The sequence below is a fragment of the Mycteria americana genome, chromosome 2 (assembly GCF_035582795.1).
Source record: "Mycteria americana isolate JAX WOST 10 ecotype Jacksonville Zoo and Gardens chromosome 2, USCA_MyAme_1.0, whole genome shotgun sequence".
NCBI classification, from domain to species: Eukaryota; Metazoa; Chordata; class Aves; order Ciconiiformes; family Ciconiidae; genus Mycteria; species Mycteria americana.
Genome location: NC_134366.1, coordinates 118,710,981 through 118,737,740, shown reverse-complemented (window position 1 = coordinate 118,737,740; position 26,760 = coordinate 118,710,981). Strand labels below are relative to the sequence as shown.

Here is a 26,760-nt window from a genome sequence, read left to right as displayed (position 1 = left end):
AAATGTGAAGTATCCTATCATTTTCAAACTTCTGGAGCCAAGTTGCAAATAACCCAGTTCTCCGTTTTGACTGCCTAGTACACTTGTACAATAGACAAGTTTATCTGTAGTACTAATGAATAACAAAAGATAGCATAATATTCTCCATTGTGAATGATGAGTTGTATATTGCCCTAAGGAGAGAGAATCCATTTATCTCCCAAATGATGTTTAAAACTGTTTTCTCTGGAAAAGGAGATCGTGTGTGTGTGTGTGTGTGGTCATACTTACTGTTACTATTTTGTTGAAGTCTGTATTCTCTGTAAGACCAGTTAATGAATGGATATAACACAGGGAGAGAGGAAAAAATAGGAAAAGATGAGAAGATACAGCATCTGCTTCAAACTGTTTGTCTTTTGGAAACATTCATAGAAAACGTTAGAGTTTTAGTCTCTTCCCAGTTTGTTTTATGGGTCCCAGTAAAGTGAGGCAAAGGTAGTTGTTTCTGCTAGCTGTGTTGAACTACTTCGATACGAAGAGGAAGATAACAGAGTAAAATGGGGAAAGAAAATTGGCTTACTAGTAAAGGGATGAAAAAATGCTGGTTTTTTTGCCGTTGTTTTGTTCTCATCCTTGTTTGGGATATGGTCAAGTTAATTGAAGTGTCATTCAACACTGGGAATAAGGGGGGGAAACTCTGGGGCCTACAAGCAGCAAGAACAGGAAGGCTATTACAATTAAATTTAGTGGTATTCAGTACTGCCTTTATATTCACTTGTAAATAAGCTACACTTTGTAAGGTTTTTAAGTAATTTATTTGACTAAAAAAATATTTTCTGGCTTTATAAACTCTATCTTGACACTTCAGTATTTCTGAAAAAAGCTTTTGACACAGGAAAATCTTGAAGACAATTAACAGCTGTTCATGCTAGGAAAACTGACCTAACATCATTTTTTCCAAGCTTTATTTGTGTTTTTAATTTAAAAAAAATCTATAACACAGAGGTTAAAATGAATTTTCATCTTTTGTTCACTTTCATCAAAGCAAAAATAGTGGGTTTTCTGGAATGCGTCAGTTTTTAAGTTTTCCTTGTCCCTGTTTCTCTGCTAAAGGTATGGCTTGAAATGCTTGGAATGCATTTGTTTGTAGGTTTGAATGTATAGAAATAGATTATCATATTTGTATAGTGCAGGTTACTTTCTTCCTTTGTAGGCTTTGAATTTTACATACAAATTGCTCTGCAATCTGAGTTTAAAAAAAAAAATCAATAAAAATCAAGAGTTTACTTCTGAGGCCCCTTGTCCTCCTCACTCTCCACCTCTGACTCCCCCTCACCTCCTCTCCCTGTTGCTTGCTGCCATAGTAGAAAAATGGTGCTAGTTTCCAGAGTGGCTGTTGAATCTGCAGCCACTGCCAAAGGAACTGCCTTAGCAGTGATCCTTGTTCCCAGTTTAGTATTTGCTGGTTGTCTTGACACCTTCCTCTCCAGTAATCTCCTGCCTCTGATCTACTAATAACAGTAGCAGTTACGTCTGCTGAGTCATTTTAACCCCCTTACCCTGCAACCTCTGCAAGTTAGGTAATCTGCTGAAGCAGATATGTGTAGTGCTCTTTCACCGGAAGAGGATATGAATCCATATGAAAACATGAGTAACTTTTTCCAGGGAACAGAACAGTGAACATGGTATCATTTATTTAACCACCAGGAAACACGGCAAATTTTAATTTGATTTAGAACGGAGTAAATCAACATTTATTTTTAATGGTCGCATAAAACCCTTTCATTGTCATATTGGTTTGGGTGAAGGTTTCTCCTTAGCTGGCTGCTCTAACAAGGAAATGCTTGTTGTTGAGGCTGATCACCAGTACAGGAATTAGAAGTATGGATAAATATGCTAGGTTCAGATTCTACCTTGCCTGGTATTTGAGATTAAGATGCCAGTGAAGGCAGGATTACTTAGAAGAGTAAAGTCTGGGGGAAGATGGACGTTTGACCAAGGACATATGTATGGAAACACAATGGTGGACTAATTAGATTGATACCAAACAGTAAACTGATAAACTGCTTGTACTGTTAGGTTCAGTCTTGCTCACCTCGCTATCCACCTTGGCACAATATATAATGTGAGATTAGGATAATGTAGGATTTGGTTTGGGGATCGTATGGTATAAATTGATATATGTGATATTGAAAATGTGAGATCCTAAATAAAATTACAGAATTATTTAAGTGTTGCAATTAATATTCTTGTATTCAGGTTTTTAGCATAATAAATACAGTTTGGTTGCTTTTGTCATATTTTGAGAAAATTGAATACATGGTGAAGCTGTTAAATAGTCACTTAGGACAGTTTGTGTGACTGTTTTTAACACATGGACAAGTAATTGTCAGCAGTGTTTAGCTGGCCCTTGAATAATCTGCAATCTTTTCACCACATTAGAAAATATAAACAAAATATTGCCAAAATGTAATAATTTTAATTCAGCCTAGAAAATTATTTAAAATTCAACAGACAATACAGTAAGAGTAAAATTTGAGTTTGAACAACATAAAATCATAAACTCAAATCTGTTATTGCACACACAGGCATAAAACTCGGAAGTGAAGATCGACCAGGCCAAATCAACAGTGATAATTTTAAATTAAATATCTTCAGGAAGTAGTGGAAATGTCTGTAAAGCAAATACGGATTTTTCTCAATATGTAAATATTTGCAACCATGAATTTAAAAACAATAGTCTTTGAAGCATTAGAACTTCTTATGAAAAAGTTATGGATTTGTTAACCTAACGTAATTGATGTAAGGAAGTACTGATGCTGCAGGTGAACGGGATACTGAAGTAAAATTTTTGCTTTAGTGGCATTGTGATATGGAAGTGTCTTGATTAATCTGGAAAATACCTCTTGTCCGCACACTTTTCTCAGTATTGTGCAACCAGTGAGTGACCATTCACTCTGCCGTCAGAGATGCTTGTGTCTTTTACTAGCATGAAAAGACCCTGAGGTCATCAACATTCAGATGATTGCAGTGGTCCTTAGTACAAAAAATGCATTCTAATTGTATTTTTCACGTAGCTTTGGCTCTTTACTTTTCCTGTAGAATGGTACAGTCAAACCACTTCTGCACTTTGCTATGTAAACTTGCTCTTACTTGCTTCTGTATTCGCTTTGTTATTGAAACAGAAATGTCTTTGAACTACTCGTGGAGCTTAATCTCTATGACTGTACATGAACAGAAGAGAGGTAGTTTAATTATTGGTGTTCCCTTATATGTTCATAGATGCATTATAGGCAGAGGATGCCTAATGTGAAATAATGTTCACACAAAACAGTGTATTTACAAACAAACAGTAATGTTAAAGGATACCACTCCCTAAAAAATTCCTCATTCTTCTCAAAATAAAAACTGTAATGGCCTAAATATATGGTGTAAGACTATTCCAATTGTTAATATATTAAGATAAAAGAAAAAACACTTGCAGGATTTGTTTTTCCTAGTTAATATAATGTTTAGCTCTTAGTGGTTGTGCACTCTTAGCTGTTGACTGAGGAACATAGTAAAGTTACTGTTGTTATGAGACTTAATCTTCCATATTTGTTCAGTGGAAGTTAATGTTTATTATGCTGTTCTAGCAACCAGTAACTAGGTATGTGAATCAGCTATGTGTTCAGGTCTTCTGAGAGCTTAAAAAAATCATTAGGAATGACATCCTGCTAATAAGCTGAGTTTATGTCATATATGCCTTAGGATACATGTATTTTTATTTCAGTTGCTCATCTTGGGAGCATAAAATAAATAAAAAATTGTAGGAGTGTGTACAGTGGATAGACCATTTAGTGTTTCCATGAGATATTTTATAAAGATAAGAACATAATGAAATTTTAATTTATCTGAATTTATACTTTAGAACTTAAATGGCCAAAACTCAGGAAGTAAATGATAGATATGTGGTCCACAGGAGAAACACATTTGGAGTTTGTAAGAATTAACTTTCTTCTTAGATGAGTCCAACAATAGTGCCATTTTAATACCATGCAGAACACGCTTCAGTATGTAATTATCTTTGATAGGCAGAAAAAGAGCGCTTATTCTCCCGGGGCTTAGTACATCTGCTAGATTATATGGCACTCTTGTCTCCTTTTGTGTATTGTCATTGATTGTAGCGGTACCAGACAATAGAGCTGGAATGGGATATCAAGAGATTGTCCAGGCTGCTGTTTGTTAGCCTTCTGAGACGGTTTCTGTTGAACAGATTAAAAATGTGTTCCTCATCATAGCACACTAGTATGGTTTTGTTGACAGAGAAAATTCTTCCTTGTTACTACATCCTCCAGTGAGGCATGCATTAAATGTTGAGACATGCAGATCCAGTTCATCCATTTGCCCCAGAGTAGAATAAGCTGTACTCGGTTCTTGACAGATGTTTGCCTGACCTTTTCTTTAAAGCCTTGACTGATGGAAATTCCAGTCTCCTTGGGCAGTCTATTCTGATACTTAATTATGCTGACTGGCATAGAGTTAGATACTTAGTAGAAGGATAAATAACCTTTGCTTGTCTCCTGTTGCAATCTAAAGCCACTACATGTTTTCTAACTGTAGTGGACATGGAGACTATGTAATGCCTTTCTCTTTGCAGCAATAGTTTATGTATCTGAACATTATCATGTCTTCAGTGTTTTATTTGATTAGCTGTTTTCACTTTAGATTAATGAACCTCTTTAGAAAGTCCACAGATATTCTGTTACAGGTTGCTTTATAAAAGACAACAACTTTGTTCTGCATTGATTCCATAGATCACATTAAACTAATACGTAGACCTATTCGTGCTGAATTTTGAACCTTGCTTTGGACCCTGAAAAAGAGATGTCCATGCTGTTGCAGTGACCAGGAGTAGTTGGAACAGTGAATGCTCACTCTTTAAATGGAAATGCCTGTTATAACCTGCAGGGTTTGCTACCTCCTCTTGCCTTCCTTTACTTGAAGTTGAATCCAGGAGGCTGTTAAGAGTTTTGTGGCTTTTCATGTGGGGTCTTGTGATTGTACAGTTAACTATTTTTATCAATTTGTAGAACCTTGGTTTTATCCTGGCTTTTCCCGTTTTCTTTTGTATTTAGACTATTTTTCAAATTCGCTAGTCATTTTGTTTTCCCTTTGCCAATGCTCTTTGCTTCTCCCTCTCTCCTGGTTGTGATGGTGTCTGCATATCTACTTGCATCTCTATTTCAACATTGTCACTGAAAATGCTAAATAGCATTGACACTGTACAGACTTCTCAAACACCCTGTTCATTGCATCTTTTGGGTTGGAAAGTCCACCACTGGTAGTGGCTAAATGTTTATTTCCACAATAGCTAAGGAACAAAATATTCTCATTTTTCAGTTCTGTGTTTTCTGTGTATAGCCTGTTCTTTCATTTTCAGTGCATCTTTATTTATCTGAAAGTATGCATTTTGAACTGTCTCTCCTCCTAATTAGATCATCACAAAATTAATATTCAGTGATTATCAAAAAAGTAGTGTATCAGTCATAACATTTAACATAATGCATATATACAATTTAAGAATAAGAATAAATGTAAAGCTATCAAATTATTTAAGCAGCTTGTGTCTCTTTGTGAGCACCTACCAATGTATTTTACTGATTAGCACCAAAAAAAGTGATTCTTTTTAAGAATGATTCTTTTTAAGGATTACCAACCCCAAAAAGTTTGTCTTTGGTTTCAACTTGTTCTGTAGAAAAAAAAATGTTTCCTGCTTAGGAATTTTAAATTATTTTTAATTGATCCTTTCTATTGCGTAGTATAGATAAGATAATATTCTAGAGAAAGCAATACAATTTTAATACTACTTTATCATATTGTGGGAAATTTACATATGTACATATGAGAAATAATTTGATTGTTTGGAATGAGGGATGAGAGAGCTCTTGGTGAGATTGGGCTGAAGTGGGGAAACTCTTAGGTGTAGTGGAAGAGATTAGAATGGGCTTAATTTTCGGATCTGCTCTTGTCAACTTATAGATGCATTTGCAAATGATCACTTGTGTTAGATTGATTAGCTTCTTTCAAAAGTAATAGCACAGAGACTTTATCTCCCAGGGGCTTAGGGGAGTCTTAAGGGGTTTTAGTTTTTTAAATTTTCTTGTTCTAGCATGTAAGAAAAAGGCTGGGGGGGGGGGGGGGGTTTGTTGTTTCCTTTAGGGTTTTGGAGGAGGGCTGGTTTTGGTTTTGGTGTGGGGGTTTTATTCTGTGTTTTGGTTTGTTTGGGGGTTTGGTTTTTTGGTGGGTTTTTTTTTGTTTGTTTGTTTTCCCCCCAGGTTTCCAAACTCAGAGCGAAGATAGGTTTTCTGTTCTCTGGGGGCATCAACCTTTTACTTCAGGAATTCTCCTGACATAGACTGATCCCTTCTTTGTGATTTCCCTGGGACAGATATTTGTTGTCTGAAGATTGTAGAGTTTGTTTGCAGGTTCTTTTTGTAATCACTTCTACCTACCCCTTTGGCAACAGTTTAAACGCAGAGTGTCAGATGATATAATCAAACTACTGTTGTTACCTGTGTTTGTTTTTAAATAAAGGAAGGGTGCTCTTGAGAATAGTACCTTTACTTGGAGTTATTTTCTAGTTTTCCTCTAGTAAGAATAAATCTTTTAACTTCTTGCTTCAGAAGTACCAAGGAGCAGCCTTTTGTTTTTCTGATTGGCAAGTAAGTGTATATGCCTCTTCTACCTTTAGAAAATGAACCTGTTAGTGGTTTCATCCGATCATCTGTTAAGAATAATATAAAGCTGTGGAGTTGTGATAGCTGACATAGATGGATAATGTGTTTCTGCAGCATGTAATGAACAGAAGATGTTATGTCTTTACATTGCATGTTGATTGGTAGGCCAAAATGTTCGGGTTTGTAGAGGGTTCTCTCAAGCAGTCTTCTCAGTAGCCTGCTATCTCTTACATACTTTAACCTCCTGTATTATCAAAGTAATCAAACATAAGTTAATATTGTGCCTATCTGGGTTTTTCTCTGTTTATCTTGAAATACATTTTACAAGCCAAAAATCCCAGATTTATGCAACTAAAATTTCCAAATAGCTTGTACCTATTTTTTCTAAATTTGATACCAGTTAAAAAAGTTTCTTCATAGATTTTCTGAGTTCTTAGTAAATTTTGCATTAGAAAATGAAACACTACACTATTATTCTTGTTGAAACAGAGAGGGAGTTCTGTATGGATGGATTACGGGGTGGGGGTGGAGGCAGGGGATGGTTGTTAGAGGGTTTTTTGTTGTTACTGTGTTACTAGTCACAGTCTGAATTGCAGTGTGGGCTTTTAATGTGATTGTTATGTTATGGTCAGGGAAGGAAATTGGGGTGGTCATTCAGACTTAGCAAATTCTTGTCCAGTTTGTGGTGTTCCTTTGCTTATTAATCAAGGCTCTACTAGTGAACAGCAGTTCTACAGTGATGTATCTGGAAGTAGAAATAACACAGAAGATACTAATTTTAAAAAGGAAGAAATGCCATTGATTATTTTTAGTGAGGTTACTTTAAAAGTTTTCGAATAAACTACGCAATACACATACATACACACATGCACATACATTCTCACATAGCAGTCTTTTCAGTCTGTATACGTTGTAAGACTATTCTGCTTTATGCAAAAATTACTTAGTATACTTTTTATTTATATTAGAGCAAGGACAAGATTGCATCCTACAGCAAAACTCCAAAAGTGGATAGGAGTGATGTGGGGAAGGAGATGAAAGAAAAGTCTTCCATGAAACGTAAACTTCCTTTTACTATTAGTCCATCCAGAAATGAAGATCGCAATTCAGACACAGGTAGAACCTTTTTATTTCCTTAACTAATTATTTGTTGGTAAAATACGTCCTAATTTAATTAATTGTATATTATGTTTTTATATTGATTATTTTTTCCCTATAAAAAAGGATACTAAGTATAAAAGTTGCTTGCTTGCTTGCTTGCTTCTGATTGTTGCATCTCAGTCTGATAGGCTTTCATCCTATTATTAGCAAGAGCTAGCATGCCAGCATAGTTATCTATGTTTTCCAGTTGTTTCCTAACCTCATTCTTTTGCTTCTATTTTAGTAATAAATGTCTTTTCATTGTCATCTCTAGAGGTCCATTTGCTTAAACACACAAACTGATGAAAAGACATGTAAATGCCTCAATCTGAGACACAGCTGTCAGCCTTTCGTAGCCTTTTTTGGGGAGGGAGAGTGGGAAAGATTGGTAGATGTACTGTCCTCCATATAAGAGAGAAGGTTGCTAAGGATATGGAACTACCTAAACTTGCCATGGAGAGTAAACTTTTCTTTCAGTCTAAGCTCCTATGATCTATTCAGGATACTTTTTCTGCACAAGCTGGTAGTTCTTCCTAACTTAAGCATATTCTATTAGAACTGATTTCAAGACTTCAAAATACTATTCTTCACATGGCTCTTTTCAAATCAAGAGGGAGGGGTCTGGATGTATTCCAAGAGTACAGTTATCTCTGAGTTTAGGTAATTAGTTATCTATGTCATAGTTCAGTAATAGTTCTGTTGGTAGCAAGACAATATCCATGCCCTCTGGAAGGCCACCAGAAGGCATGTTCCCCAAATTTGTCAGAGGCTCAGTACTACAGTTTCTTATACAGTGCTCATTGTATATTTGAATATTTTCATAAACAGGTAATTCCCTTAATATGCTTAGATTTAAATGCAAGATATAAGTATATACCTCAGTACATGTTTAATTTTTGTCCAGGATTGATTTAATGCAGAAGATTTGGCTCCTGGATGTTACATACATATTTTTGTTATTGCAAAGGGAATATGGTATGAAATCCAAATTTGAAATAGTCACATTACAAAACAATACTCTTGGCTTTAGATCTCTGTTTTCAATGGTTTCACAGAATTATAGAGTCTTACACTGTTCATGATACCACTTGATTCTGAAAAGACCATGTATAAATTAGAAGTATGCTCCCAGCATCTGCTTTATTAAATGTATTGCTTGGTATTAGACCCTAACTGTTTTTCATAATGGAAATAAATATATTTAGAAGTAATATTTAACACTTGTCTAATGTTTTCTGTGTTGGAAATCTTTTGTCATCTCTCCCCACCCCCATCAACTTTAAATAATTCATTGTCACAGCATCTTGTAAGGTAATGTAATTTTTTTGTGTTTCTCTTGCTATAGCATCTATTGTCACAGTGGCCACAAACAAGATGGATTACTCTAGGCACTTAGACATGCACAAAAAGACAATGCGCGCACTACAAAATCTTTTTGTTGCAAGTTGTAGCAGGGAGATGAAATAAAAAGTTCAAGTAGGGGCAAGAAATACTTAATATAACAATAGAAGGCAAATAGCTTTTAACTACTGTGTAGCAAACGTAGCTTGTTGTCCATTTCGTTACTGCTGAGGTAAGTAGGTAAGAGCAACTACCCCATTTCACAGATAAGGAACTTGGTATATAAGCTTTCCACAAACTTTACAGGCAGGAACATTACTAGGATGAAAAAACAGTTCTTATAATGCTGATTCTGTACCTAACCAATTAGATTAGACCAGTGGGAATTAACCACTTTGGTGCCAAGTTTGGCACTGACATGGATTAGGACTGACATCAGTGATCATGAAATGCAGTGCTGCTTCTGGCACAAACTTGGCATTAGACATTGAAAAGGTTTGCCATCACTGGACTAAACTGTTACCTCTGACAGAAGTGTCTTCATGCTAACTATGTACAGAGAATGGCAAGTGTTATTTGAGAAGGAAGAAAGTAAGTTTTTGGAGATGAGAGTGTAACCAGAGACAGAGGGAAAAGAAGAGGTGATGAAAAGCTTCTTATCAGCTAGTAGTGCTAGTGTTTAAAATAAATAAATAAACAATCCCAGTTTTCTTCTGATACTTTGTGAAAATCTGGAGTGGTATTCTAGGGAAAGGTTGTGTATACGATTCATAATTAGAAAGATTCTGAAAAAATATGTGGTACTACTCTATTCTTCCTGCTGTCTGTTACAGTTCCAGGATGTATTTTATCCTTTCCCTATAGTTTTATTTTTAATAGTCTTCCAATATGGTGTTGGGTTTTTTTTCCAGAGTTCAGAATAGCAAAAACGTTACTGCTTTGCTAAGTAGTTTCTCTGTAACAGAATATAAGACCATTGAGTTTGATTTTCAAATGCTTTTAAAGATTTAGGGTCTTCTAAAAATGTGTCTGGGTGAACAAAAATCAAGAAATGCCATAAAAAGTAGCTCTAGGATAAAAAAATTAATTTAATTGATGGTTTAATTTAATAAATTGCTTATCTCCAAGATACATGATAGGGTTGCAGGCTGATTGTAGAAACCTCATGATAATTTGGTTTCATCCTGTTTAGGCAGGTAGATCAGTCAAAGAATGGGAATACCTAGTTGTTAGAGCTTTACATCATTAGAGCTGTCTCGGTTCTATCTCCAGAGTATTCATCCATGACCTAAGATTTTGTCTTTTTTGCTTTATTTTTGTAAAAATTGTCCCCTGCAACTCCACCTCTTGCTCCTTTTCGTGGTGGGGTTTTTTTGCTTCAGGTATTGTCTAGAAACTATAAGTAATAATGAACGCAGACAGCCAAACTGAATGTTAATTTGGAAATTTTTGAAATGTGATTCCTACAAAACTGTACCTAAAGTAAATTTTACACCTAGTCAGTTTTGGCAAGACTGAAATCAAACAGCATTTGTAGTGTTCCATAAGAGTCTAGAACAATTCTAGTCCTCCTGTTTACCTAAATTTAGATTTAAATCAGTGTTTTTGCCTAAGAAACTGCTGCAATAAATTAGAATAGAATAGAATCATTTAGATTGGAAAAGACCCTTAAGATCGTTGAGTCCAACCGTTAACCTAACACCGCCAAGTCCACCACTAAACCATGTGCCTAAGTGCCACACCTACACATCTTTTAAATACGTCCGGGGACTGTGACTCAACAGCTTCCCTGGGCAATCTGTTCCAATGCTTGATAACCCAACTATTTAATTAGTATTAAGTATTTTCAGATTTAGCCTTTGGGTTACTTTCTTAATAATTTCATACTGGTTAGGACTGAGTCCAGTTGCTTAAATGTAGTCATGCAATGCCGGTTGAGATGCCTGCAGTAGCTGAGAAGTCTGCACAGGGCTGAGAGATAATGTGACTCACAGGAGACCTGTAGCCTTCTGAAGAGACCAGTGGGACAACGACAGCACCTGAAATTGCACTGCAGGCCTGTCTTTAAGCAACAGTGTCCTGTTCTCAGTTTCTTTTGTTGTGCAGGGTTGTGTCTGTTATACTGTCCTGGTTTGGATGGCTAGCCTACTGAGGGCTCTGTTATCACATTCCCATTCTTTGATCAGAGCAACCACAAAAAGCTAATACAATATATACATACTGCAGTCAAATTTACTTATGCTGCAAATTTTGCGGTATAGCTTTAACCCATCTTTAAGTTAATCTTATGAAGGATTCTACACACAAGCTTTGATTAAGACTGGTAGAATTGGTGGTGGAAGGAGAAGCATTTTTTCATACCTTTTTTTTTAATAAGTGCTCTGATTTGAAGTGTCCCAATCCAAAAACATAATTTGGTTGAAAACCCATCACTTATTTAGACTACTTAAATAGCATTATTTAAATTTTGTTAATTTATTTAAATTAATCTGGTTATTTTTAAATAACCTCTGATGTGGTTATCAGAATAAGAACAACAGGCAAGTGCTGCTTTTAGAAGGGACAAGTTTGTTGGCTTTCTCTACCTTATTAGTCTGAAGAGAGAAATTTGAATTTTTCATAATAATTAAACATAACTGCAGATTGGAAAAAACTTGTCATTGTGAAGATAAACATAGGCTTTTTTTTTTTTGTAGTCTTGTTACATAGTTGATTATTCAGGAAGAACAACAAGAGTTACAGTTACACTGAATGTGCTAATTTGTTGATCTTTCCTTGGAAATTATGTTCTCCAGATTTTCTGTTTATAGTAGCATCTTGGTTTTGTTTTCTGACCCCTTCAATTTCTGTCTTTAAAGTAGTCCAAACATGGCACAGTCATATTTCTTTTAGCATTTAACTGACATCCAGCAAAGCAAAACAACTGACCTCTTTATGTTCCATGTGTACATCATAGTAACACAATTTCTATACTTGTGCTTCCCATAGTTACAGAGGTTAGTGGGGCTGTTAAAGGGACTGTTTACACACTGTGTTACTGCTTGCTGGATTTGGACTTATTGTTCAACTATTACAAGTTTCTTTGTTGTTTGGGCCAGAGGCAGGAAAGTGGAGGTGGTTTTGTCTGTGTGTGTATGTGTGTGTTGTTCTGGTTAAATAAATATGCCATAAACTTGATTAATTAGGTATCACAATAGTACCTTGATATCTCTACAGTGTACAGTATACTGTGAAGTCTGTTCATCACATTCTAATCTTTCTCTTTCACTGAGGATAGGAAGCAGCAGTCAATCATGATGTGTTCCTCTTTAAAATAACTTCAGATTACCACAATCGCAGATTTCAGTAACTCTATCTCTCTTAACTTTGTCATCTGCAGAATTGATCGTCTTGACCTGTCTTCTACAGTTGTTGGTAATAAGCATATTAGTCTTTTGTTGTATATCACTCAGCCTTATAACTTCCTTAGAAGCATTTATTTGAAGCAGTTCATATTTTAGCTTCTCATGGTCCTATTTCTTGATCCTGTTATTCCTTACAATTTGCAATATGATGGTTTTACATTAAACCAGACTGTCATGAGCCCTGAAGTTTGAATTTGGTCTTTTTGCTTTGTTTCCTTTATCCACTAAGGTGGTTACTTTACCAAATGGAATATTCTGTTAGTTTGGCATGATTCGTTTTGAGAAATCCACGTTACATTATTTAATAATTTAGTTTCCTAAAACATTTAGAAATTACTTGACTGAGAATTTGTAATTTATCCAAATTAAAAAAAAAAAAAAAGAAAAAAAAAGAAAAAAAACCCAACAATTATTGGTTGCCTTGGGACATATTCTGTCATGTGTAAGTTCTCCTAAAATAATTGCTGGTGATTCTGATGTTTCTCATGCCAGTATGTTTAAGTACTGTGAGTGAATTGCATGAAGCTCTTCTACAAGTAAGTGCTCAAATGCACCTAAATCACTGTTTCACATAACTTAGCTATTTCTAAATCACTTTTTAAGAAGTGTTAGGTGAAAAGCTTACATTGCAAAAGGAAAATCTTAAAAGGAATGTTGTCCAGATAGCTTTGGCTGCGTGTTATGAAGGTTATTTAATAAAGATAATTGAACATGAAGCTACTTGAAGAGTTTTGATTTTTATTTTTTTAATAACAAGTAAGAAATTCCCTGATGTTCCGTTTCTAACTGCTGAAGAATACCGAAAAGTGACCAGAAAGTGAATGTAAAAGAAGATATTTGTATTCCATAGACTTTGAAAACAAAATGCTCAAAATCTAAAAAAAAAGAAAAAACCACCCAAACCACCACCACCCCCCCCCCCCAAAAAAAAAAACCAACCCCACCTAATTGACTTTAACAGTTGATTTTATACATGAACTTTTACCTAAACTTAATTTCTTAAACTGATACTATTCCTCTATTAGGGAAGTTATTACTGTTCAAATTGTATAAACATTAAGTACACAGCTGTGAAAAGTTTCCTGTTACCAGAAGATAAAGAATATCTAAAAAGTCAAAGTTCCTGAACATTAAATTGGTCTTCTCCTGCTAAATAAAGTATAATGTACTGCATGAGGATATTCTTGGAGCAGTGAAAACAAATCTTATAATATTTTCTGCAATAAGCATGATGGGGTTCCCAATAATTTATAGTAATTTTTCTGTAGATTTGTGTAGCTTCTTTATCAACAGTTGCATTGCTGTTTCCCTTAGATTTTTTTTAAAAAGTAGGTTAGCAAAGTTTGCCTCAGTGGAGTCTTCTGTTTTAAGACTTTCTGCTTTTGCAGATGACAGTTTTGGTTTTGTTTTTGTTTTGGTTTGTTTTTTTATGAAGTTTTTATACAGGTGTTTAAGGTTGAGATTTAGGAAGGGAAACTGGGAGACCAGTATAATCATCGGGACAGTAATAAAAATAAAATCCTCCCCCAACCTTGACTGTAGCTTAATTGCATTTCCACATTTTTTTTTAGTATGGCCCAAAATACGAAGATTAACTAAAACTGGATGAACAGTGCCTCATCAGATGGTAATCAGTCACAGTAAGAATAAGATGAAATAACTTATTACACAAAGAGCTAAAAAGATCAGTGTGGCAACCAGGCATATTTAACTAATAGTAATGATCCCTAACCAAGCCTCAACCAATTCCCAGCCAAATTCTAGCATACTAGTATGGCCAAACCAGTCCAACATCTTTTTCTCCTGTCCCCCTTTCATTTATTACATATTCCTCATTGTAATTTTTAGATCTCAGCTTTGTTTCATGTGCTTGCTTTCTTTGTGGGGGTTAGCACATCAGCCAGCCACAGAGGAGAAAGCGGGCAATAGTCATCCTTACTGAATTCTGTCCCTATCTTTGTGGTCAGTAGTCCAGCCTGGAGGGTGAGTTGGGTTTACTCGTGACTGTAGGGTTCAGAGTCCTGTCTGGCTGCTTAAAGGTCTTTTGGGAAGGTGGTCGGTAGGGAAGCTTCCAAAAGGAGAAGAGGGTGTGGTAGAGTGAGCAGGATCTCTGGAAAAGCTGATACTGAACCTGGGCTTTTAAGGAGAGCACTAAGGGAATTACTTGCTCAGAGTTTGGAGATGTCATTTTGGTTGAATCTGTTAAGAGAACTCTTCAGACCATTCCTTCTTGACACTGGCGGTTAGAAATTTTTTTAACTCTTTCAAAAATTTTAATTCCAAGTCACTAAATATGGCTTAAGGAACCCTAGTCACATCTTTTACATCCAGTGCATTTATATTCAAGTAGTAATCTTAGGGGCTCTGAAGAAAAAGGTAGACATTATAGATCTAACATGTAAGTAATATAAGCTGCTTACAAAATATAAAATGTTGAATTTGATAAGAATTCGTTAAGAAAGATGAGATAATTACAGAAAATGAATTATCTTCATTACATATAAATGCAAACTAATATGTCTCTAGAAAATAGAGTTAAACAATAATGACCAGGGAGATCTGTAGAAAATAGTTGTACCAAAAGAAGTTTGATGCATTGAGAGTTTGTACTTGTTTGGTGTTAAGATCATTAAATACTGCTCCAGTTAAAAGTGATTTAGTTGAAGTCAATCACAAATCAGTTGTTTTCTATCATATTTTAATTTAAATGCCTATGTTTGGTTTAGGAGACCTTTATACAGAAAAATGAAGGAAGAACTTTTGAAAAGGATGAAAGACATAGACCAAAGTTTCCAGATTACACAAATAAAATCTAGTTTTGAAATTTGTTAAGTATTAAAAAGTTCTCTGATTTCGGAGCATATTTAACCAATCTGAAGATCTGTGAGAGTTTGTAGGTACTGAGTAGCTTTAGAAATTATTTGTTTATTCAGATGTGTAATTTTACCTTCTGTTTTAAAACTTGGACGTGAAATATTAAACAACTACTGTAAATATTCATAAAAGGAAAGAAGTTATGTATATAAAATAGCTGTATGTTTTTGAAGGATATGAATTTTGAAGAAGAAATTTCTCTAAAGGGAAGTAACAGAATGATTTTGAGAGAAACAATCTTTATCCAATTACCTAACAAATACCAGTATTAAAAAGTCTTTTCCTAATTTTTAACATGGTGTCTTGAGAGAAGTAGAATAGAGCACAGTCTTGGATCTGTATTCAAGGCTGAAAGTTGACTAGCTGATCTTACAGAATTTTTTAAGCGCTTGACTCGATTCTCTGAAAATTAAAGGTGTGACATATACAGTCTTCCTGCTGTGAAACAGGTTTTTCATCTTTTAGAATTTTTTAGTAATCCTCCTTACCTCTTTAAGTGCTTTAACTCAGTAGCTTATTATCCTGATATGATTAGAACAGGTAACTAAAACTAATGCAAATGCAGCAAATTAGAGATGCAATTTTTGTTTTTCATCACCTGCCACCAATCACCAGTTCATATACCTTAAAAAGATGTTTTTATTTCTAGAAAAATATTCTGATAGAACAGCAGTTTGAGTTTTTAAATGTTAATATTTCCAGAGAAGGAAGGTCCGGAGAAAAAGAAAATGAAGAAGGATTCTGGAAATAAGAAATCAACACCAGTTAGCATTCTTTTTGGTTATCCTCTGTCAGAGCGCAAACAGATGGCACTTCTCATGCAGATGACAGCAAGAGACAACAGTCCAGGTGATCTTACAAGTTAACAGTTTTCTTCCTCCTGCCTGTTTAATTCTGTCCCAATCAGAATATTCTGAACCCTGCTGGTTTTCAACAATCCTTGCTTTTTATTAAATTTTTTTTAAATTATGCATAATCCTGGTAAAACTCTATTGTGCATTGACGAGTAATTTGATGAAAAATTCTTGACCTTCTATATTTATGTGCAAAGCTTTGCATTATGACAGCTGTAAAACCTGAAATTCTCTTTTCTTCCTTTGATTATTTTTGCCTCTCAAACAGTGTTCCACATGCATTAATTAAAACCTTAAATAATATCTGTTTTTTATGAAGTTTAACTACAGTCTTATTGCCTCCATTTGGAGCAGGATTTTAATTTAGAAGAAAACTGGATCATCTTCTTAGGATTTAATGGGAGAGGGGAGACACCTTGTTTTTAATTCAGAACTTCAAACTTTCCTTGATCCAGTTGTATTTAAAAAAAATCTTTATGTATGAATATGTCTACCTGTTTAATGTTTTTACAAATTTGGCATTGAAAAGTGAATGGCTGCATTTCCTTAAGGATTTGGTGCCAGTTACCTAATCTTTTACTATCCTGCTATGTTTAAAATAAAATCTATGTAGAGAAAGGCAAGACAATTTCATGGCAGGAGGAGGGATCTTTAAAAAGGTCCTCAGATTTTGGAATACTTTATGGGGAAAAAAAGGATATTCTTTAGTCTCTTATGCCGGGGAAGTCTACCCTATATATGAAAATCTTTGAGTCCGGATATGTTCTCAGTTGCTTGAGAGATTAAACTCAAGGAATCATGAAGATAGAAACTGCCGGACTGATATTCTCTAGCTCCCAGTTGCAAATTATAAAGGTTGCAGAAGAATTTGGGACTGCCAGGCTCTCTTTTTTTTTTTTTTTTTTTTTTTTTTTTTTTCCCATCACACCACTAGAAACATTGCCTGAAGTATTGCATACTTGTATTTAAACTGTTACTGAAATAGAACCAGACTGCTTGGTTAGGGATTTCACTTGTAATTAATAGGCAGTCTTCAATAGAATAATGTTTGAAGGGAAATATTTCAGCTAGAATTCTATTATTTCAGTATATATTTATATTCATAAAGCACTTTTTTTGTCAGAAGCATATATTCTATCAAATATATTAATAACTTTGATTACAGAAGATAATATTTTAACTCCCTGTAGCCAAAGACTACCAGAAAAATACAATACAGGCTGACTTACTGCAGTTTCTCCTTTTGTGTAATTCTGGCTTTGTGGCTTTCCTTATTTTTGAGAAAATTTTGAGAAACTTTAGTAATAGTAGTTTACTGTCCAGTGCACCCAAAAACATTTGTGGTGGCACAACTGCGAAAGTGCAGGGAGTACAGTGCACAACCAGAAATTCCTTAAACTGGCATCCCACTACATAGAAATACAGCGGAAGTGTGCTGGAGGAAGGGGAAGCAGGGTAGTTACTGATCTGCATGGTGATGCTTTGTCTTGTTTCAGCAGAATTTGTACCAGAGTATGTGGACCTTTTATTTTGGATAGACTTCATCTGTCCTCAAAACCTACTTTAAAAATAGTGAGACTTTGCAAAACACCCTTTTGTACATTGCAAATGGGCATTGTATTGATACAACGTGAAGTGTCAAATACATCCTTTATTTAAATATGATTATTCACTGATAATTGTAGTCTTTGAATACAACTGTTAAATAACTTTGTGACCATTTAAAAACTTATTTTGTAGATTCCACCTTAAATCATCCCTTACAAACAACACCAACACAAAAGAAAACTCCAAGCTCCTCTTCAAGACAAAAAGACAAAGTTAACAAGAGAAATGAGCGAGGAGAAACTCCTCTACATATGGCAGCAATTCGAGGGGATGTTAAACAGGTTAAGGAGCTAATCAGTTTAGGTGCAAATGTGAATGTAAAAGATTTTGCAGGTAAGTTGATACATGTTCTCTTAACTGTACGAATTAAATATTACTGCTGAAGTTGTTGTCAGAGGTGTAATTTCAGTTCATGCTATATGCAAATGCAAAATATAACAAAATTGATCGGAAATTTTCAAATCATGTTTTTATTTCTGATGGCAGTGGTAGTACTGGGACACTGTAGTACATAGTATATTATTAGAATGGTATAATCATACCTGGATGTTTAAGTTGTGGCCAGGGCCTTTGTACGCTAGGCGTATGTAAAAATACGTGTGCACGCTTGCTGAACTTTGTAGAATTATACTAGGCAGTAAAGTCAGTAACTGATAATGGGATTGTAGCTGTGTGAGGAGATGCAAAGTTTAGTAACAGTGAAGGTGGTAGCACCATAATGTACATTGTCTTCTTACTGTGACAGCTAGTATGCACCAAAGCAGATGGGTGTGGTATAGCTTGCACTTGTCATCTAGTTCTGCTAGATTAATACTAGTTTGGGTATGTCATCATTTGCTGTGATTTCAGCACTGATTGATAAACTTCAAGGTAAGTTGTAACTTGTACCATATTTTTAGTATCCTTTGTGGTATCTTTCTTTGCTTTTCTTAGTATCTGTTTAGTAACCTTTCTATAATGAAATGTCTGTGCTGCCTGTCTGTTTGCAAGACCTCCTAAATAATTTTTTTGGAACCTGCTGGCAAACTTTTGCCTATTTTGCTTTTGATACTGTCATGGTAGTTAAGTTTTTACATGTTTTGAGTAAGAAATCTCCAGCAGAGTTAATATGAGATCCCCAAAGTAATGCTTCCACAGAAGACAGAACCTGTAGTTTTGAGTTCAGTAGTTGCCAGCTGTTGATTGGCCAGGCACCAAATTAAATGCATTTATATACTGAGATAAGCCAAAGTACCTGCTGGTTTTTCCTCAACCAGTGTAAAAGGGCATAAGATTTAGGAGCTGGAGTATTGGGTAGACATTTAGGGCATAGAAGGGGGTTGGGGTAATGAGGAGGGATGGAACAGAGTGAAAGAAAGGAAGGCTAAATCAGAGGATAAAGGGCTGGTACAGAGGTTGTTGGGGGGTTGGGGTCTAAGAGATACCTATAAAAAGACAGGATTCAGTAGACATTGCTCTCTTAAATGCAAGGACAACTGTAAAAAATAATACAAGTATCAAGTGCACATTATCTAAACAGTATAACAAACTGCTCCTAATACTCTACCTCTCAACATTAGCCATTAAACACTGACTTTTTTGCATCCACAGTAGAAGTGGATCATGGGAAAGTGAGGAAATAAATATAAGAGCGAGCCGTGTTGCTTTTGGTTATGTTCAGAAAGACTGTGCTCCCAATGCAAAGGGTAATGTTGAAGAAAAGGTGACAAAATTTGTGGAGAGCTGCTGGCATCCCAAGGAAATAAAGAGCATACTGAGAATACTTGTTGCTATAATTAACTGGCGGCACTAGTAGTTTCAAGTTTTTAAGAGTCATTGCATAATAGAAGCAAAAACATAATGAAGGTCTGAATGAGAGTTTTGACTAGACCTACAGTGAAGCCTGTGAAAGATGCTCAGTTTATGGGTCTGAATGGTTATAAGGAGAATTACACTCCCAATGGGAGTGGTGAGATGAGCTGAGGTAGCAGGCCCGAGTGAGAGAAATTAAGAACTGTATGGTATAACTAGTTGTCAGCTCAAACTTGACATCAAGAGAAGATATTAATGAAATGGACTAAAATCTTGACTTTAGGTAAGAAACAGATCAGTGATTTCTTGGTGTACAGAGGGTAGCTGAATTTGTGTTAGAAAATGAGGCTGCCAGGACTCATTTGTAGAGGAAGAAGAGAAAGGAAGCAGAAGCAGAACCCAGTGGGATCTTCAGAGAAGTTGAGAGGGGAGATGAGAAGAACTTGTTGAAAGCAATTTTAGAAAAGGCGGGGGAAGTTCAGGGGAAGACAGACCCATAGAAATCACAGGGAGAATAGAAACACTTCAAGAAGAGATGTAGTGGTGGGTTAACCTTGGCCAGCTGCCAGACACCCACCCAGCTGCTCTCTCACTCCCCCTTCTCAATAGGGCAGGGGGTGAAAATAAGATGGAAAAAAGCCCTCATGGGTTGAGTTAGACTGTTTAATAAGAAAAGCAAAAGCTGCACATGCAAGCAAAGGAAAAAGAGGAATTCATTCACTGCTTCCCATTGGCAGGCAAATGTCCAGCCAATTCCTGGGAGGCAGGGCCTCAGCAGGTGTAACAGTTACTTGGGAAGACAAATGCCATAACTATGAACATCCCCCCTCTCTTCTCCTTTCCCTGAACTTTTATTGCTGACCGTGATGTTGTATGGTATGGAATATCCCTTTGGCCAGTTTGGGTCAGCTGTCCTGGCTGTGTCCCCTCCCAACCTCTTGTGCAGGGGGAGGGAGAGAAAGCCTTAACACTGTACAAGCACTGTTCAGCCATAGCCAAAACACGTGTGTGAACACTATTCTAACTCCAAATGCAATGCACAGCACTATATGGGTTGCTATGAAGGAAGTTAACTTTATAACTTCATCCCAGCCTGACCTGGTACAGATATTTAACTAATTTTAAAGGCCAATGAAAGGATGAGGAGAATAGTTGAGAGTTGGTTGTGAGAATTGATTGGGAGCAAGTCGTTAGAGACTTTATTCAGAACTCTGGAGGAGGTGTTTGGGATCAAGTGAGATACTTTTCCATTGGTAATCCAAAGTGAGAAGCAGAGGTGGCTGAGCTTCAAAATCCCGTGCAGAGGAAAAAGTCAAGAAGAGGGGGAGGATTTGAGCAGTGAGTCATGGGTGGAGCAACGTAAGAATTTAGGATGCAGTGAAGTTTAGAGAATTAGAGTTTTTTAGTTAAGAATCTGGCAGAACTAAAGGAGCAGAAAATGAATTAATAATGGAGGAAGTAACCCTGCTCATGGGATATCTGCCAGAATGATACTGCTGTGTGAGAACAAGAGTAAAGGAAACAGATGTTGAGAGCAAGCCAGGGCTAGAGTTGGCAGGCTGGACATTGTGGTAGGATAGAAAGGCAAAGCATTGAAACATGGAGAAGAATGAATTGCAGGGAGAATTAATAAGAGGGAAGAAGAGGAAATCAGAGGGCTGAGAGCAGAAGAGTGTCATCATTGTGCGTGAGTGAGGAAAAAGGCAAATGACAAGAAAATGGAAGGAAGGAGGTGGTAGCCAGGCAGTGCTGGAAGTGAGTGACCAAGGTGATGACTGGAGGGGAAATTTAGTATACAAAGATCAGGAAGAAGTGTTTTGCCACAGACTAAGGTAGAAGCTTTTTTTTTTTTTTTTTTTTTTTTTTTTTTTTTTTTTTTAAGATTTTTAATTTAAATTAGTGGCACGTGAGAAGTTGAGTGAGAGATGAAGATGAGAAATTGCCTTACTGAGGGATAAGTCAGGGGTTTCTTCTTGTACCTCCTCTTCATGGATGTACTGATTAGATGCAGAGTTCAAGTGAATAAACTCTTCCAGACTTGCACTGGTTATGTTGGAAACAAAAGTTGAATGCCTTCCCAGAACTGGGTTTTGAGAAGGCATCAACAGCAGGCTGGAAGTTCAGGGCAGCTATGAAGTGGAAGGCATCAAGTTGGGGAGAGGAAACTGAGGTAAGGAATATAGTGTGTATGGGTTGATGGTCATCTTCAGTTGAGACTCTGCTACAAAAAATGAGCACTGAACTTCAGATTATCAATTTGGAAATCAAAATTGCTAAAAATGACTAATATTCTAGGAAATATCAGGAGTGAGTTCTCTGTCAATATTTATTAATAGCTTGCTATCTAGACTAATAGCTGCTGAATGTTATTAGTGATTCCTGGTACCTGTTCAGTGACTCTAAAGGAGCAGTGGTTATGATAATTTGCCATACTTATTCTTTCCAATAGTGTGGTTTTCAAACTGTTTCTATGTAGAATAATGTTATTTATATATACCTAACACTATGTTCAAATGCTCACTAGTCAAAGAATTTCTAACATCTTTAGCCTGGGGATTTTGTGCCAGATTTTTTCTTTTACTATTTGACTAGTGATTTCTGTGTTCAATTTAATCACAGTAAAATTTGGGATTTGTTGGCATGAGGTTTAAAGTTGATAAAACATGTGGTGTTCATCCGATGGATGGCATTACCTTCCTGACAACTGCTGTGTGTGAGGGTATTTTGAAATATTTCAAGGCAATAGAGATCTATTGCACAGGAGGAAAAAACAAATCTTTGACCTTTTAAACTTACACTTACCACTCTTCACTGTAGGTTGGACACCACTGCATGAAGCTTGTAATGTTGGTTACTACGACGTTGCTAAAGTCCTTATAGCAGCAGGAGCCGATGTGAACACACAGGGCTTGGATGATGATACACCACTTCATGATTCTGCTAGTAGTGGGCATAGAAATGTGAGTTTGCTGGGAGAGTGGGAGGGGAACAAATAAGTGGTTTGAAATGTTCAGTCTTTAGAACAAATCTTAACTGTCCTGGTTACTCTCATATGGTTTTATAATTCTGCTTCTGCTGTTTTGGGAGCATCTTAAAGTTGTTTTGGTTTTCTTTGTTTCATCTTGCTTTTCATTCTACTTCTCTTGTCAGGTATTTTCTACCAATATCTGTTTTCTTTAAATATTTAAAGTTTCACTTTTACTTTTTTAATAAATAAACATTTTAATGACTTTTTGTTTTAAGAGAGACTTCTACTGTATAGAATTCTCAAAAGAAAAATGTCTCCGAACAGTATACTGTGGGTTTGGGGAAATGTTTTTTATTGCTGTGCATATAGGAAAGTAAAATATGCTTTTTTTTATATATATGAAGTATTTTTTAATATATATAAATATTTAAAGTTATATATCCTACATTTATTTTTATATATTTGTTCATGGACTTTGAAATAGAGCATTGATGTGTATATACTTTTTTTTTAAATTACCAATAATGACTTAGCAGAGAAGATAAATGGAGCACTGCAGGTATTTCATATTAATTTCTGAATTTTTTCTTGTTTTCTGCAAACTAGATGCAGAAATTACTCTGCTCTCCTTTTATGTCTCTTCTATTTCATTACTATGTGTGTGATCTGCTGTATAAAGCAAAAAGTAGAAAATATCCTTAAATCAAGTATACCTTCCAAACAAGGCGTTCAGTTTGAAAGGATATTCTGGAAAGGTTAGAGAAGAGAATTATGATAATCCGACTGTGAAATTTTTATTAACTGTTTAGTAACTGGTTCTTATGAGTGTCTAAACAAAAGCGGGTCTTTAGATCGAACTTGCATAAAATTGTAGTAGAGATTTGGAGAACAGGACCTCTTGCTTCTCTGGTCTCAGTATACATATCTGTGACCATTTCACTGACATTATGTATTAGAAAAATTCTGAAGTTTCATGTTACCATATCACTGTCTGCTGAATTTCCCTGCTCTTAGCATGTAGGACCAAAAAAAAGTAACTGATACTGGATACTGTGCTGAAAATGCAGTGGCCTTGGTATCATTGTAACTTTAACAATTTTTTTGCCCTTGATGCTAGAGAAATTGATGATTTTGCTGTATTGTATTCAGTTGGGAATGGGGGTAGCTTGTTCCTCCAAAAAGATACTTGGATTTTTGTCAGGGCTTTTCTGGAATGCTGTGGAAACCAATAGTACTGCTACTTGAAAAACTTTTACTGTTCCTTAGAGTGAAGTGCTATAAAATTTGGAGCAAGGAGGTGAATTGAGTGCAGAGGAGTAGAATGCTTGGTAGGTAAGGAACCACATGAATTGTGTGAGGAAATGCTAGAACAGCAAGAACAAAAGGCCACTGTTGCTTTTCTTTATGATGATGCTATGTCTGTGTAACAGAGAACAACTTTGTTTAGTCTTCTCCACTACCTCTTTTAACAAGCAGATTATGAATACTTGGACTTTGCATTCTAGTTGCTGAAGTCTTGCTTTACAGTCTCAGTTTCATAGGTAGGAGTTTAGGATTGCGTATCGTATTATCCACGTTTCGTGTGCAATGGAAGATTTTTATGCTGTTCAAGTAACATGTTGTGGAAGACCTAAAAGTTCATTTATTTAATGCTGCAGATTGTGAAGCTGTTGCTTCGACATGGTGGAAATCCATTTCAAGCTAATAAGCATGGGGAGAGACCTGTTGATGTTGCTGAAACTGAAGAGTTGGAAATGCTATTGAAAAGGGAAGTGCCCATCTCTGATGATGAGGACAGTTGCTCAGGTAAAAGTAGCCATTTAATTGCATACTTCAAGTGCATCAATTCACCTGAAGTTAGGTGAATTGCAGGTAGCAATTGCTATTGCTAAGGTTGTTTTCCACTTCTAGTTTTAGAGGTAGTTTTCAAATCTTTCAACTGAATTATCTGAAATGTTTATTCTGACTTTTTTTTCCTTCTCTCCCTCTCTCTTTAATAAGCCCTTCCCACTCTCCAAATCAACCCTGCCTCAGAATGGTGGTTTTACCAGAGAAAGATATAGAGAAAAATACCATATTTATTATAATACAAAGTGGTTTCTGAGAGGTGGTCTTGGGGGAAAATATTCCCAAAGTCACTTATTTCATATACTTAGTAGATGAATCAGGAGCTAGTGTCACATGGGCATAACTTAGTTACTCTTATTCAGTAAAGAAAAGTCCCTGCCAGTGGGGGAATCGCTGGTTTTTAAAGGTGACCAGATAGAAGCTTGCTTAGGTGGAGGCAGTAATTCTTGGCCACTACTGTATTTCTGCAGATTAAGGAGCAGGTATCACCTCCTGGGGCACAGAAAGAACTATTGTCTCCTTGGAAGCAGAAGATTCTTGACCATGAGTAACTTGCTTGAGTGCCAGGCAGGAACTTTTCATTCTGCTTTCACAGAATCTTCAGGAATTCAGATTCTCTTGAGTAAAAGAAATGAGGTGGACTGAAAACTGGCTGAATGGCCAGGCCCAGAAGGTGGTGATGAGTAGCACAAAGTTTAGTTGGAGGCCAGTAACTAGCAGTGTACCTCATGGGTCAATACTGGGTCCAGTCCTGTTTAACATCTTCATTAATGATTGGGGTAGAGCGTACTGTCAGGAAGTTTACAGATGACACAAAAATGGGAGGAGTGGCTGATGTGCCAGAGGGTCGTGCTGATGTCCAGAGGGACCTCAACATGTTAGAGAAATGGGCTGACAGGAACCTCGTGTAGTTCAACAAGGGGACGTGTGAAGTCCTGCACCTGGGTAGAAACAACCTCCATGAACCAGTACAGGCTGGGGGCTGCCCAGCTGGAGAGCAGCTTTGCAGAACAGGCCCTGGGGGTCCTGGTGAACACCAGGTTGACCATGAGCCAGCAGTGTGCCCTTGCAGCAAAGAAGGCCAATGGTATCCTGGGCTGCAGTAGGAGGAGTGTTGCCAGCAGGTGGAGGGAGGTGATCCTTCCCCTCTGCTCAGCACTGGTGAGGCCACATCTGCAGTGCTGGGTCCAGTTCTGGACTCCCTATTATAAGAGAGAAAGGACATATTGGAGAGCATCCAATGGAGAGCCAGGAAGATGAAAGGACTGGAGCATCTCTCCTATGAGGAAAGGCTGAGAGAGCTGGGATTGCTCAGCCTGGAGAAGAGAAGGCTCAGTGAGATCTTACCAACGTGTACAAATACCTGAAGGGAGGGTGGAAAGAGGATGGAGCCAGGCTCTTTTCAGTGGTGCCCAGTGACAGGACCAGAGGCAGTGGGCACAACCTGAAACACAGGAGGTTCCCTCTGAACAGCAGGAAACATTTTTTTGCTGTGAGGGTGACCAAGCACTAGCACGGGTTGCCCAGGGAGGTTGTGGAGTCTCCATCCTTGGAGATATTCAGAAGCTGCTGGGACACGGTCCTGGGCAACTGGCTCTGGGTGTCCCTGCTTGAGCAGGGGGGTTGGCCCAGGTGACCTCCAGAGGTTCCTTCCAACCTCAACCATTCTGTGATTCTGTGAAAATTATATGAGGGAGAGCATCGTGTCACATGATTGTTAAATTCAGTTTCTTTTTCCCTGACAATAATAATAAAAAAAAAAAAAACACAAAAAAACCCCAAACAAAACAAAAAACCCTAAACAAATGAACAAGAAAAAAAAAAAAACAACCCCAAACCCCTAGGAGTGTTTTCTATTCAAGGTTTCACTATACTTCAAGCAAAAAAAAGTCATATTGTAGAGCATGTAGAGCTAATAAATATTCTGACGTAGTGTTAACGTGTTTTGCATTGAAGAGTAGCCTGAAATACAGTGTATAGTCATTCTGTTTTAAGGCATTGCTCCACAGAATCTACTTAAGCTTAGCCAAGTCATTAATCTTAAGAAAAATATTTTTACATATGCATAATAGAAACTTGTTACTATTTAGCAATTGATTCCTCAGCAGTTGTATGTCTGTGCAGGGTATTCCTCAGTTTCATGGGCTGGTTTCCAAGAGGAGCATAATGTCCTCTGCAGGTTCTCAAGGAGTCAGGCTTAAAGAATAGGTGATCCATCTCCTGTACTTCCATTG

General features: G+C 36.5%; 1 protein-coding gene across 3 annotated transcripts in view; it reads left to right on the top strand.

The window, feature by feature from the left end:
- Nucleotides 1–26,760, top strand: part of ANKRD12 (ankyrin repeat domain 12) — a 67,994-nt gene that overhangs the window by 21,405 nt on the left and 19,829 nt on the right. Inside the window, exons 3-7 of one of the 3 annotated variants that reach the window (XM_075494378.1) lie at nucleotides 7,667–7,814; nucleotides 16,160–16,306; nucleotides 18,052–18,252; nucleotides 22,528–22,670; nucleotides 24,337–24,484. In XM_075494378.1, coding sequence (XP_075350493.1) covers nucleotides 7,667–7,814; nucleotides 16,160–16,306; nucleotides 18,052–18,252; nucleotides 22,528–22,670; nucleotides 24,337–24,484 — 787 coding nt within the window. The remainder of the gene's footprint in view (nucleotides 1–7,666; nucleotides 7,815–16,159; nucleotides 16,307–18,051; nucleotides 18,253–22,527; nucleotides 22,671–24,336; nucleotides 24,485–26,760) is intronic. The other 2 variants (XM_075494380.1, XM_075494381.1) reach the window with 2 other exon arrangements.